The 15,181-nt window shown below is 39.7% G+C and overlaps 1 protein-coding gene across 1 annotated transcript; it reads right to left on the bottom strand.

Moving 5' to 3' along the window:
• Positions 1-2,495: 2,495 nt before the first annotated feature.
• arsh (arylsulfatase H) lies at positions 2,496-15,084 on the bottom strand (the record flags this gene model as incomplete). Its single annotated transcript, XM_083908440.1, has 12 exons — positions 2,496-2,893; positions 3,573-3,694; positions 4,650-4,809; positions 4,888-5,025; positions 5,655-5,791; positions 6,008-6,228; positions 7,287-7,489; positions 10,108-10,230; positions 10,358-10,479; positions 11,569-11,727; positions 14,893-14,971; positions 15,081-15,084. 12 exons carry the CDS (start codon positions 15,082-15,084, stop codon positions 2,496-2,498), a joined length of 1,866 nt encoding a protein of 621 aa, XP_083764566.1.
• Positions 15,085-15,181: the final 97 nt, after the last annotated feature.

Below are 15,181 nucleotides of genomic sequence, written 5' to 3'. Positions count from 1 at the left end.
GGTTATGAAGCTGTCATAAAAGATCATGTTATTTCAATGACACAAGTATTGTTTGTGTTTGACTTATCAGGCTATTTAATTCAAACTTCAATTATTGAACAGACATTTGCTACGTCTGACATTGTAGGATAATTAAAAAAAACAAAAAAAAAAGGGAGCACGAGCTAATTACAAAGATGGAAAACAGATTTTCCACAACAAAGATATTCTGCCACATGTTCTTCTTAAAAAATATTCTCTAGTCTATAATAACCTCTATTCTTAGCATCACCCAGTGAGACACAAACCCCAAACACCAATGGCTATTAGTGTTTGTGTATTTGAGATGCTAAACGCAGGAGAGAGCTATTTCTGGTATCAGCGCTCTCCTCTCTTCAACTTGTGCGTGTGTTGATGCGTGTCAGAGTGAGGGGAGTAAATAATGCTTTATGGCGTCTCCCGAAACAGTGACCTTTTCAGAAATCTACCGATCGGTTCAAAACTGCACGATACACAACGTGCACTCGTATGTTTCTATGCACGCTTGCATGCGTGTGCGTGACATGATATACAGCCAACAACATTCTCTCCCAACAGCCATCATTAACTCTGATGTACAGCCAAATGTCGTTATGTACAGTCGACTGCATGATTTACGGTCTGAGGTATAATGGAGAGGCATGGTGCAATGAACTTGCTGAGTGTTTGATGTACGGGCCTCTGCTGGAGGGAGAGAAGTAAATACTAAGACTATGATGGCAACGATTACAATATGGACGACGGTGAGGACCATGTTGAAATTTCCCTCCTCACTTGCAGATGTGAGGGGACTTTCTGGAGGGGGGGAGGACAACAAGGAGGAGTGGAAGGAAGCAGTTTGAAAGAGATGGAGGAAGAGGAAAGAGAGGATGGGTGGAAGGAAAGCAATTACAGCCTGCCGCTGTAGCAAACTTTGATGTTTTGACAAGCAGCCAGTGCTGGAGGAAGTCAGAGTAAGTACTGATGGTGATAACAATGAGTGATGATGATGGCACAGATGATGGAGGAGTTCACACAGTCTTCAAAGTATTTTATTACTGAAGATGTGCGAAACTGCAGGATGTCCTTGTAGTCAAAGTAGGACTCGCAGCCCTGCCTCACCGTCACTCTGCTCAGTGCTGCTGATCATGAGCACGCTGATCTTTTTTGAAGGGCAAGCTCAAAGATAAAAGGCATAACTATGTAAACAAAATGACAGATGAAGAACAGGAGGGGAGGGGGGGATAATAATGGGGGTGTACTGTGTCACTATTCAGGAGGAAGAAATAAGTGAAGGAGACTTAGAACAGGTGGAACGAGACAAACTAGAATGCACCGAGGGATGAAATATGCCATTTTATCACTAAAACACAATGTTACAGTGATACCTGTGAAGCACTCCTATTAATAAGGTACTTTTGCACATAAGAATATGCATCATTTCCTAATTTAGCATTGCACAAATTCAAAATGAAACCACACAGCCCAAAATGACAGAACAGGAGCATGCTGCATCTAACGGTCTGACGCTGCCCCCTAATGGCCTTCACAAGGATTTCTTTATTTTCATGGACCATGTACCAAAAAAAAACAAAAAAACACTGCAACATTATTATCGTACCTTACTGAATTCAAGTGAAACAAAGCCAACAGGTCCAAAATAACCTCTTTATTCCATTTACTTATCAACATTTAAATACAAAGAAAATACAAGCACCAAACTGATCCTTCATTTAATGATATAACTATTTCTACTTCAGACATTTAAAGGCTTTTTAAAAGCTTTATCCAACAACGACTTAAATTAAGACCCAAGTCAAATATGACCAAGATGAAGGGATTTCTTTCGAAAGGAAATGAATTCATTAACATTTCAAGCTTCAGTGTCTGTGTCTGTCACTTTCAAGCTGATGCTCATTAAATGTACAAATCCTCATAATTAAAGATAAGACGGAGTAGCAGGTTAGTAAAGATTAAACGTTTCCCACCGCCAAGCCAAGTGTACGGTGACACATTCTGATCAGGTGATCAAAGCATTTCCCTCTCAAACAAACACAACTTTTAAAAAGCAACAGAAGAAGCATCAAATAAATTAATAATTATAAATGGACCGACCTGCAGAAACCCTGTTCTCTGTAGTGAGGAGACACACTGTTTAACCTTCATTTGATTATTGATCATGGTCAATTGCTATTCATTTTGCATTGCATAATTTTAGATTTAATATATTTTCCCCTTTTTGAAAGTACGTTCTTTTTTGGTATCTCAAGGCAAGTTGTGTCCTGTTGAAAATCTCCAAAATGCTGGAATTTTTCCAGGACATTTTCCTACGTCACATCTTTTAAAATGCTTGAAAATGTGGACGGAGCAGAACGCACCCTGAGGCGTCACAGTCATTATATTGCACATGAAAAAGGTGACTAATATTATTATTATATAATATTTTCTGCATGGTTTTAAGCGTTAAGTAGAAAAGTTTCAGGAGCATTTTTCCCCACTTAACTATGGGACGTGTTCTCTTTGCAGCCACAGAATGGAAAGGTCCCACAGCAGGGCTGCAGCCACGGTTTCCACAGAATCTTCTCCCAACTCATTTGACTTTGAACACCGTGTGCCGATGACTGAGGATGGTCAGACGCCGGTTTGTGTGTAAGGGTACCTTTATGTCTTTCTACAGCTTTGGCAGTCTGCTCAAGGATTTCGGCGTATCTCGACTCAGTGTCCGGGGTGAGTGGTCGACACTCTGAGGGGTCCTGGAAAATGTCATACAGCAGCGGCGGATCGTGGTGCGTCACATGTTCCCCGTGACACAGACAGATCTTTCCATCGTAGCATCCCCCGGATCCCGGTGGAGAAAAGTTGGGCGTGAAAAAGTGTACCTTGAAGATGGAGTCACCTGGATGATAATACACAGCAGGGATCAGGATTTTTTCTTTTTCCAGTGCGGCCCATTGAAATGATCACAACATGGATGAAAGAACTGTTAAACAGCACAAAGCAAGAAGGCAGTTATAACAAATAAAGAGTTCTTCTTTTGCATTTACCGGCTCAATCAAAGTATATATATAAATTATCAGACCAAACTGGCAGGAAGAAATACAGTGCTTAACACATTTATTAGCTTAGATTACAGCTTTCATAAACTTGTTTAAAACTAAAAATGTTAATGTTGTTTATTTGGCACATAACAAACTGAATCACCTTTTTATATGCAAATTTGAGCGTAACGTTCAACCGCTAAAACACATTTTTCTGTTCAGGAATGCAAGTAAATAACAATAATTTGACATCGTAATCAAGAAGTAACAATGTTCTTTACTATGTTTCTGTTTTTTTGGTAAAACAGTAGCAATAATAATTATATTTTAGCATACAAGATATCATTTTGGTTAAAGGGCTTCTACATAGCTGTTCATTAGCCATTACAGAAGCATAAAACTTATTGTTGATAATTACCACTGCTGTGAATTCAGAGCAGATGTGGCAGAAACCTTACATTGAGCGGTGGTCTAATAAACTTGTTAAGCCCTGTATTTCTCTGTGAAACATGTCATGTGTCAAATGTGTGAACTTACTGCCTGGTGGGTGCCAGCGAACTGCGTTCAGGTACAAGCCGCAGTAGTGAAACATGAATTCATGATCTGATCTCTTTGCTTTGCCCTCCAACAGCGGCATGAGGTTATAGCCATCTAAATGTCTGTGGGTGGGGAAAAAGGACAATAAAATGAGAGAGAGAAGGACGGAGGGTAAAGTTTAATGAGGTTAAACAGTTAATGCAGAGGAGACACTAGACGTTTGACATTTGGCGCCACGTGATAGAATATTTCACAATCAATATCAATCTTTGCTCACCTTGACTCAGAATTTCTGACGTAACAGAACGTGTTCTTAAACTACAAAAGTCCTTTGACAAAGAAAGAGATCAAACCTAAGTCAACATTGGCTTTTGGATTTTCCAAGTTGAAGAGCCCTACAAGTTGCTCAGGGACTTGGTCTTTCTTCTCCTGAGTGTGATCATAGGATTGGTAAATAATCTTACTCATCCCTTTTTATTGGTGACTGAGAGAAGTTGTACTTGTTGGCTGTGGAGTGCAATGATTCTCTGTGGTTGTAAATGACGTGTTGCATTGCGTCTCATTGCATGTTCGGTCGGTGCTTTCATTGGGCTTAGCTACACGCTATTGCTAAAGAGGGAGGGCCGTTGTTCTCAGATGCTGATTGTGAGATGATGCATATTGTACATAAACAAGCAACAATAAAATAAGTATCAAGTACCTTTTTGCCTCAAACAGCAGCACACAATTGGAATCATATTTACAGTGTAATTATCTGTCAATGCTTGCTAAGTTAATCTCCTCCAAAGCGAGGAACGGTTGTTTACAGATAATGTGTACTTCTGCATCCGCACTGTAATCATCTGGCTACAAAACACTAACATCGACATGCTCAAGTTAGAGGTAATTGTATGTATGTATCTTCTCCCCCTCAGTATTGTGGTTTTCTGTACAAGTGTATTTATTAAGTGCTGTCTGGAAGCTTTTCATCCTTACCAAGAAAAAAACAAAAAAACAGTGGAAACAATTTAGGCTTCAAGCCCAAGAACACAAACACACATACACACAACAACAACAATCCACATCACGAGTCCGTACCTGTCTGGTTGTGTGTCCTCGGCTAAATACTTGAGTGTAGGGTAGAGGTCCATGAGACTGGTGGGTTCATCTACGACTCTGCCAGCTGCAAGTCTGCCAGGCCAGCGGAAAATACCAGGTACTCTTATCCCACCCTCCCAGCCGCCCATAGCCTTCCCACCTAAAGAGCAGATATTGAGAGGAATTACAACACAAATGTGATGAAAATGACATCAGGGACACACGTGAATGTATCTACCTTTGTAGATGCCGTTCCATCCTCCTTTCTGGCCAACTACTGAGTTTGCATCCTCGAGGTGTCCACCGTGGTCTGATGTAAAGTACATTAGAGTGTTGTTAGCGAGGCCAAGGGAGTCCACCGTCTCCGTCAGCTTGCCTGGAAAACACAGTTGGAGACATTTTGGTTAGATCATAAATGATATGAATAAATTAATTGAGATTTTTAAGATAATTAACCTAAATCAAGTACTACAGGCCACTACATTTAATGTATTTCATGATTCACTGTAACGTTAAGCTCCAGTGAGTAGGATTTAGGGAGATGCATTAGCAGAAACAGAATAAAACATGTTTTCTTCATCTATGTTAGGGTCAATGTTTCACTCACATGCTCCTACAACAGCCCAGAATAAAAACAAACACACGGTGCCTTTTGTGTTTTAACTGACAGCCACTGCAGGTGTGGAGGGCGAAATCTGGCGTAATAATAAATAAATAAAGGAATAAATAAATAAATGCTTTACATTTATTTCTACATGTCTGTTCACCTACATTTATTTATTTATTCCTGCATTTATTTATTTATGTATTTATTCCTGTATTTATTTATTTATGCATTTATTCCTGTATTTATTTATTTATTTATTTATTATGACTTCAGGTTTTGTCCTCCATATGCAGGTTGGGGAGAAGTACTCAGTTGCAATCTCCGGCCTCATCACTGGATGGCAATCTATCCGCTGCACTGAACCTTTAAAAGCATTTTGCTTCACAGCACTGACTCACCTATGAACCAGTCCATTTCTTCTAGGTTGTCACCATAGCAACCATGGCGACTTTTGCCTGCAAACGCTGGGGTTTTGAAGAGTGGTATGTGGACATGGACTAATGAGAAGAGGAGGAGGAATGGACGATCACTATTCCTGGGGAGGAAGATACACAATGAGAAGTTCTCTTGGCAGACGTATCTTTTACTTATTTAAACATTCAGTCAATTTAAAACCAGAAATGCTGCTTTTAATTATTTTAATTGCCTTTTTTTTTTTTTCAAACATCAGGCCTAATCAAACCACACAGACATTTAAAAGCGATCGCATTTTCAGGAGAATACATCTGGTATTTTGCTGGATGAATCCTACCTCCTTATAAAGTTTTGTGCTTCTCCCAGCAGCCTCTGGGGCAGCGTATCTACCGTCATTGGCTGTTCAATAACATCCTGGTTCCTCATGATGATGCAGTTCCAGGTCGGCAGGAGTTTAAAGGGCATATACCAAACAGCAGTTGTTACAAAACTAAAAAAGAAAAGTGCTACCAGGAGCTTCTGGCTGACTTCAAGGAGGCCACACAAATGGACACACGCCTGAAACGACATCACACACCCACACACAAAAATGAAACTGTTGCACAGTTGTTACAGGTATCCAGACAACTAGTATTTGGTGATGTTATTTCCTTACTTAAAATAAAAAACACACACCTCTCAACAAACTGTATAATCCTAACTTTTCATTGCTGATAGTGAAATATCAGGACTGTACCACGTTAATACTTTGCTTAGTCAAACAGACATATTATTGCTCAGTCTCAATCTGAGTGGCTCGCTTTCTATTTGAGGACAAAAAGCAAAACCTGCTCAATGTAAATCATGCATTTTAAAGTAAAGGAATGCTATGTTTCATGTAATTTTTCATTATATGAAGCCTCAGTCTGACGTCTCCTCACATCACAGTTAACAAAAAAAAACAGGACCACACAGGAAGGACTGGTTATATTTCAATAATACTGAAAAGCATTAAACAAAATTATTTTATACTAATTAACATTAATCCAGTTGATGAGGCAAGGTTTTAATTAAAGTTAAGGTTACAGTAAATCTTCCCCGATGTCATCTCATGTCATGTTTTGCCAGATGACATCACAAATGATGACCTAAGCGGTTACTTTCTTTCAATTTCCAAGTGAAAACAATTGGTACTTTGTGTTTGTTGCAGTACATTTAGATCTGAAGAGTTTATTAGTCCGTCTCCCTGAAAGCTACTTGAAGTTGTTGTGGTTCTTTATTTTACATTTATTTATTTTCCCACACCTTCCAGGTTTCAAGTTCCCTTAATCTTATTTACCATTGCCAGGGCCAAACCAAATTTAGTTTCAGAATTGTTTTGCATTACCCTAAAGCAGGTTTTGCTATTGCAGCTTCCAAGTTTTTTTTTTACTTTCAACACTGTGATTCATTTCCAAGTGATTACACATTAGTTATTTTGCTGAAGGGTGAACAATGCAGAAACACTTTGTTTTCTCATTCATTTCATGCTTTGACATCTGACAACTCGGGCGCATTTCTTTGTCTTTTCTACGTTTGCTTTATGTGTTTCCTCTCTTCTCGTTATCGACACAAACTGTCAAAAATGTCGCTCTTACCAGTGTGAAAAGTCCAACTGCGAGAATAATTGCCATAAACTGGAGCGTGCTCTGGAGGTTGGCGAAGACATCAGTCCCCTCTCCTGGCACACAGTCGTTGAACAGGGTAAACGGCAGGCCGTAGAAGTAGCTGAAGCCATGCTGGTTTGGATGATGACAGTGATCCCCTCTGTGTTCACAGCTCACACCCAAGTGCCACTTACCTGCGGAGACAGAAGCCCCCTTTTACACAGACTGTTCACGGGCAGGACTGCGAGTACAACCGTTCCGTCTGTGAGACAGTTTGCTCCACATGTCATTAGTGTGCATTTGAAGAGCGAAGCAGAAATAAACGTTTCATTAGCCACGAGTTAGAGCTTCTCAAACTTTTTATATAGCAAGTGCCACCTGAGAACACAGTGAGCTCTCACAGTAACAACGTTTAAAATACAGCGGTGTAAATAGGTCAAAGTCAGCTATGGACTCTTCATAGGAGGCATTTATTCCCAATAAGATAATTTGCTCTCTTATCATCCAGCCAGAGATAAGGTTGACTGTAATGATCGTTATAGAATGTGTTTATTCCAGTTGTACGTGTACCACAGTTTGAGAACCATGGGACTAGACACTTAAATACATGAATATTATTCTTACTTATTATTACTTACTTATTAACACAGTTCAAATTATCTGTAGATCATTTTCTACGCGGATTTGCCTATGAGTCGTTCTCATACAGCCTGTGTTCAACATCTAACAGTTTCTTACAACCCCAGAGCTCAAGGGTTTTATGGGCCACTTACACGAAAAAATGGGCCTCTCCACCTAATGGACAGATGTTCACCACATTGATATCTATGTAGACACATAAGCCCCATTCAGATCTGGTATTAATCTGTCTATAGTGATCCAATCATGGCCAGGAAAGTCTAGTTCAGCTGTGCACACAGTGTTGTGACCACATTTATGATCAAGTCTGGGATTCCCTGCCCTTTATTCAAAAACAGACTGATGTCTTCACTGTTTTGACAAGAACAGAATTATGTTTCTAACCAGGTCACCAACGATTAATAGTCAGAGATATGTCGTCAACTATTTTGGTAATTGATTCATCTGCAATTTATTATTCTTTCTGGTTTCTTTGCTCTATATAACAAAATTGTTTTATTATTTTTTCTACATTTTCTGACAAAGAAATGTGTTGTGAAAGTTCATTAAGTCTACTGATTGAACTTAGTTTTTTTGTTCGCTTTGTGAACCAATTTGGGCGTGTATCTTCCGCCTTTTTTCAGAACATTGGTGACAAATCTTCCTGTAACATCAGGTGACAGTTCTGAGATACACGCCGTACCTGTTTAACAAGGCAAATGGAAAAGTTACTGTTGTCTAAAAAGATTAACCAAAAAAAAAACAATAGACGGATTAAATGAAAAGAAATGTTAGTTGCAGCCTTATTTTCAACAAGTCTGATTGTACAGATGAGTCTGCTGTCAGTGTGTGTGTGTGTGTCACGGTGTGAGTGTGTATGTGCGTGAGAGAATCAAAGCTCGCCTCGCACATAAAAAGAGGTATTTTTATTATAAGAAAAACAAAATAATAAGGAGATCAAAGTTAAAGCTCCTGTTGCACATATATGTTAGTTATGGAGGTCTACTTACATACATTAACTTGTTTTTATGGTCAAAAACCTCCTAGTTGCTGTAAACGAGCCTATAGAAATCCTCTTTTCTGACGGTGTTTCCCAGCCCCAGAAGACTTGTTTAGAAAAACTTCAGGGCTTCTTAAACAAGGTAATGACGCAGCTACACACTAAAAAACAGCATTAATTGGAACTTCCGGTCTAGGTCCGCTTTAATATTGTGACAGTTGCTGCAAATTAACTTACATACGAGTGCTGACTAAAGGAAAATAACTGTGAAACTAGCATTGGTCAGATGTCATCAGCTAAGAAGGTGGTCATGCAGCACAGGAATGTGGAGTGAAACGCATCCTCAAGACCAGCCCTGAATGTGGTTTCTGTGATCAGATGTGAGGACGCACTGGAGACGCACGAGGAACATTCAGTCCCGTACTTAGCTTAGTCTGGCTATGATCAGCTCACCGAGGACAGATGCCTCTAGGCTGGAGTCTTAGAGGCAAAGCAAATGTTTGCCATGAGATCAAAATTATTAGTCGGCTCATACACACACACACACACATCACCAGGGTGAATGAGCAGTGATGAGTTGTTTCAAACAGCAGAGACACAGTGTTTCGTAATAAATATTGTTTCACTTTGGCTGCGACTTAACAGATGTTATTTTCTTTTTGTTGCAAATTCAATAGTATTGCCTCAGCGACAAACATAATATTCTTCTGTAGTCAAACCTTATGAAAAGAATCTGGTTTTGTCCAGGTGCAAACTGGGGTTTTTTTTGTGATCAGCCACACATAGTAAGCCATGTCACATGAATTGAGAATTAAAGGGTTAAAAACTGATTTTTGGGTGTTACCGCAGAGAGCCAATCAAAATGTGTTTGATCTTCCCCTTTCTTTTGCAAAACAGTGCATGTGCAGAACCATATGTATGTTGTGCGCTGCCAATGCTTCTAACGTGTGAAAACAATGCTCTCTGACTCTCTAATTGCTTCCTCGTGTTGTGTTTTATCATCCCTTTTGAAAAGCAAGCCGACCCACACTACCCTCCACATACGCTAGGCTGTGATGTCACCGTGTACAGCTGAAACAAGTTGTATCTGAAGCTGCCCAAAATCTCCATAATTGTCTTTTCTCTCACGCCTGGGATTGGGAAAGGGTGAAAAGGAAATTCTACAACATGAAAGCTCACATTACATTATCTCACCCACTAGGCCGGTGGTGTATCCTTGTTGTTGCAGCCTCTTAGCAAATGTGGTCTCACTTTGTGGAAGTCCCCCTGAACCTCCGAGGAACAGCAACACCTGCACACGACCAGCGCTACCCAGTCCTACTCAACAGACACACATGCAAAAACAATGTATTAATGAATGCATGTTCTACTGCGTTAAACATCTCTAATCTGCATCTGCAAATATCACCAGAATGACGATTCCAGAGATTTTTTTTAAAGTTACCTGAGCGGAGTGCATAACGGCCCGTCATAAAAGCAGCCCGGCTCGGAGTGCACAGAGGAGCAGCGGCAATGTGCTGAGTCAGCTTCACCCCTTCAGATGCCAGTCTGTCTATATTTGGAGTCCTTCGAGGACAGAGAAGATGTAAAAATTATTCATGTAGAATTATACATAAAGAATACCCCAGCCATGGGGAGAGAGCCACATCTAATGTACTCATAGTGCCAGGCCCAAGCCTGGAATAATGCCAAATAAACTATGTGGATCACTTATATAATACATAAAGATGTCCCATCCAGGTGTCAACAAGATGTGATGATAATGAAGAATGAAAATCAGGGGACTAATGCAGAGAATGCAGGAGGAAACAAATGATAAATAGTGCTTTTCTAGTCTTGGGGTGAATTCCAATTCCTTGTTTAACCCTCAATCTCAAAAATGTGCGTTCCCTCTAGTCCTAGTGCTGTCCCGATTCTCAGAAAAATTAAGTTGAGGGCCAAGTTTAAGGGCTGTATCGCCCTCAATATTGAGATTTTCCAAGATCACCCTTGGGAGCAAGGGCTACCCAGAATGCATTGCGTGTTTTGACATAACAAAGATGGCGCCGAAAGCAGCGAAACGAGTACGTTACAAATTAAGTCTTTTCTTTGTTAATAGAGATATAAAAATGATGAAAACCATTGTATTATCTTAGTTTAGGCCCATATTATGGATTACTGACGTCATTGTTGCGTAACATTTATTTTTATTTTACGATCTTTTGTCAATAGCCGGCCGGTGCGGACAAGCGATCGTTTGCTATCGTTTACTTTTCAATAAGTCGTGGTGTGTGGTAACTGTCAGCTGAATATGTCCGTGGTTGTGGTATTTGTATGAGTATCATCTTATAACTAACTGACAACCTAATAACTTGACTGACAAACGGATCGTAATAAATAATTGTGACGTAAATGTGTTCTTCTTCTTCTTTTTTGGAGTTGACAGACTGGACGCAGCTTTCGCGTTATTCTGCCCCCTACAGTCTGAAGACGTATCTGCATTTAAGGGGGTGTCCCATTTCTAAGTGACAAAATAACCCTCAACACTGAGGGCCAGTTAAGATTAAGGGTTGAGCTTGAGGGTTAAGATAGGAATTGGAATTGGCCCTTGATGGGTGAGATACAGGATACACAAACACAACCAGATCTATGATGCATTCATTTGTTAGGACTTACCTAATGGTATCATTGCCATAGCAGCCGATATCACCAATACCCAGGTCATCGACCATCATCAGGACAAAGTTGGGCTTCCTGTTCGCCACCTCCTCGCCCGTGACATCATTTCCTGCTGCCAGGAACAGGTAGAGAAGAAGTGGTGCCACCAGAGGGGACCTTGAGGTCAAAGAATAAACATGATTTTGATTTAAACTTGCAGGGAAATGCAGAAACCATCTAGTGATAAAACGATTCACTTAACTCACTTTTTAGGGATATTGTGATGCATTATTATGTTTCTATCTTCTGTCACAGTGGCAAAACTATTCAGATATTCATATAAGTTCCAATTTAGAACTAACACAAACAATTTATCGACAATGAAATCCATCCATCCACAGTTAAAAACCCATAGGAGTCTTCTCCTTTTGCGTCTAAGTGAACTATGGTTTGTTTTGTGTCGTTGTATTTAAAAAACGTCCTCTTGAAAGTGTTTTTTGAGAATTAGTGACATTATGTCTAATGTGAGACTGAAGATGCTAAATGAGGATTCTGATCACTTTTCCCAGATTATCAGGGAACTGTGATGGTCAGAAAGGATATAAACACTCCACTTCTACTCTCGCCTGCCATCTTCATCTATTTGTTTATGCATTGGGTTTATAGGGAGCTGTTCTGTTTGCATTGTAAATTTCCACTTCAGTGGAAAACACATGCTGTGGCTGATTTACTTCGTACAAACATATGGATCAATTTCTAATAAACTTTCCTAAATGTTACACACTGGACCTCAAAAAAAATAATTAAACATATACATATACACATAAACAAATACAAATTAAAACATTAATAATTGCTTTTGTATATAGAGATTTACATTAACATTAAACTAAATTATTTTTTAAATCCTACTTCCTTCCTATGAAGAAGCAAACTTTACAGCACAGACCTTTGCCTGCAATAACAGGAACACGTGACTTTTGTTATAATGAAGACTGATACGACTTTATGTGATTACGACACAAGGTTATGGGAACGTTACCTTGTGGTTGCGCCAACGTTCCCTGAAGGTACCCCCTAGGTTCTCCCGTGGTTGCCGCAGAAAGTTTTCCAAACATTCCCCTAACGTTAGTTTTTAACTGCTGTTTAAAAGCACCAGGCGTTACTAAGCAACGTGAACCGCGCTAAACCGTGAGGACCGCGAATGTCGTGTAGTTTCCTGTCTGTATTTGTGGTAAATTCAGAAGAAACTGTCGTATTAAATGAAGTGGACTCACCTCATCTCTGCAAAGCTTCCGCTTCACTATCCGAGGACAGCTGTCATTTCCAGATTTCAGCGACGGCAACCCGGGAGATTTGACTGACGCCTGTGGCATGACGGAAGTGACGTACACTCTGAAAAACAACACAGTTCGCCACAGAAACTCTCAGAGCAGTGCCCCTGGCGTGACGGAAGTTTTCCCTTCAAAATGCATCAAAATTGAATGGTTTTCTCGATTAAAATAAGCCTTTGAGTGAAATGAGTATTCTTCCAGCACTTAAGATATATTTTGTGAAAGTTTAGATTATGTTACACTGAGATATTATTAGTTTTATTTTTCATTTGTGAAAATAAAGGTTTATTTGATTTTCTCCAAAAATTATGAAAAAACAGATGAAGTAAGTTGTCGTTCCTGTGTGACAGCATCAGTGCAACACCAAGAGCCAGCTGGCTGCTGGCTCTGTCTGTGGTCTAGACTCCAGACAGCTACCTGGTCCAGTTCTGCCTCAGGTCTAATATCAATATTGACTCTGCTACTTCAGTCACAGCAGTAAATGCTGGTCTTTCTTTTCGCGCCGTTCTTCTCATTATTTACATTTCAAAGCACTCTGAAACAGAAGAATACATGTGGATTTCAATCATTTCAAGCATTTATAAATCAATTCTTCCTTCACTTAAGATGCATGAAAATACAATCATTATATTCCAGATAAGTAAGCAATATGCAGCAGCGGTGGCATGTACTAATGGATAAAACCGCTGAACTTTATAGCACCATATGTAAGAATGTGGCCAAAAAAACGGTTACTACATTCAAATTCAAAATACCGAGGTCTTTTAGGCTTCATTTTCTAGCGTAACTGGCAACCCGTGGTTCCCTGGCAGCTGAGTCTCTACTGGCTGCAATGATTGGTAGACGGCGGTAGATGGCGCCACATGCCAAAACATGATTTCAAAACAAAAACATGATTTTCAGTCTGCAAAAGATGTGTTTTTAATGCAAATATTTTGTCTGTACTGTTGTTGTTGGTGAGTTCAGTTTGTTATATGAACATTATTCCTGAGTCTCTGTGACATATTAGGAGGATTTTATGGCCAGTTGCTTTAGATTTATTACATAATGCACCTTTAAAGTGCCCTCTTGAGTCACAAGATGTCTGCTAAAGTAGCCTCTTCATTCCATTCATACAGTATGTGGCCTCTAAAGCAAAATATACATTTAAAAAATGGATTGTTTCTAAAATAGTGTCTTTCTTGTGGAGAAAAGGGATGAGATGCTCTTGCATTTTCGTTTCCTATGATTTGATTTGATTTGATTTATTTCTGGATCGAGACAATAAAATATAGTAATCCAAAGGATGACACGCAAAAGTAAAAAAAATAACTTCTTTCCAGCATGGTCTTTGGTGTTGCACACATCTAACCAATAAGACATAAAATATAAACAAAACATATCCAAATTAATACAAATCCAACTTATTCTATAAAATCTGCTTTACCTGTCTTTTAAAATTCCCCCTTGAGGCTCGGAGCTATGTAGCAGTAGACAAACTATTCCAAGATGCTAGTCCGGATGCTAGCCGTGGTATTATGACTATGCTGTGTGTGAACCATGGCAACATTAGAGCCTAAATATTTGGGCGCCTTCCAATCAAAAAGGGTGCCATTAAGAAGAAATGCCCTACTGCCCCTACAAAGAGTGTCTTCAGATTTTAGAATTCAGTGCTGTGCAGAAAATGCTCATCTCGGTGATAGAAAGTGATGCTGTGTTGTAAAGGATGTCCCTGAGTAGGTAAACACAGGTGTGTGAGAATGTAGTTGTTGTAAGGTTGACACTATCCAAGCCTTGGAATGGCAGCTGAGGGGAACATACCAATGCAGTTGTCAAAATCAAGAGACCTGCTGGTGCAAATACGCTGGTTTTAAAGGACATATGCGAGGATGTTGCAAGAGACAAACGGAGGGCGGTCGCTTTTGGCTTAACGGCATTCCCAGAGAGAGTCTATGAAAACACCAGAGAAGAGGTCATTAAAATCTTAACTAAAGTGGGGCCTCTTTCCGCTGAGAAACACAATGGATACTTTGCACAGACAGGGTCAACGAGCAAGGTCAGGCGAGCCTCGATAAAATCGTCCTTCAGTTTGCCCTGAGGCCTGAAGTCTGGAAGATGTTCAAGAATGCAAAGGGTCTGTAACGAGATGAGAAGCCGCCTTAGAGAAAGGAAGACAGAGAACCTCACATGCAGGAGGCAAGGAAAAATGATATTTACCCATTATGTTTCGCAGAATAATTCCATATTTTGGGATTGATTTATTGTATCCAGCAGGATCCTACAAAGAATATTCTGTAAAAAATATAACCAAAAGAGGC

Source organism: Microchirus variegatus (genome assembly GCF_963457635.1).
Source record: "Microchirus variegatus genome assembly, chromosome: 22".
In the NCBI taxonomy this organism is placed as follows: Eukaryota; Metazoa; Chordata; class Actinopteri; order Pleuronectiformes; family Soleidae; genus Microchirus; species Microchirus variegatus.
The sequence above is the reverse complement of the archived record's forward strand: the minus strand, read 5'-3'. Positions and strand labels throughout refer to the sequence as shown.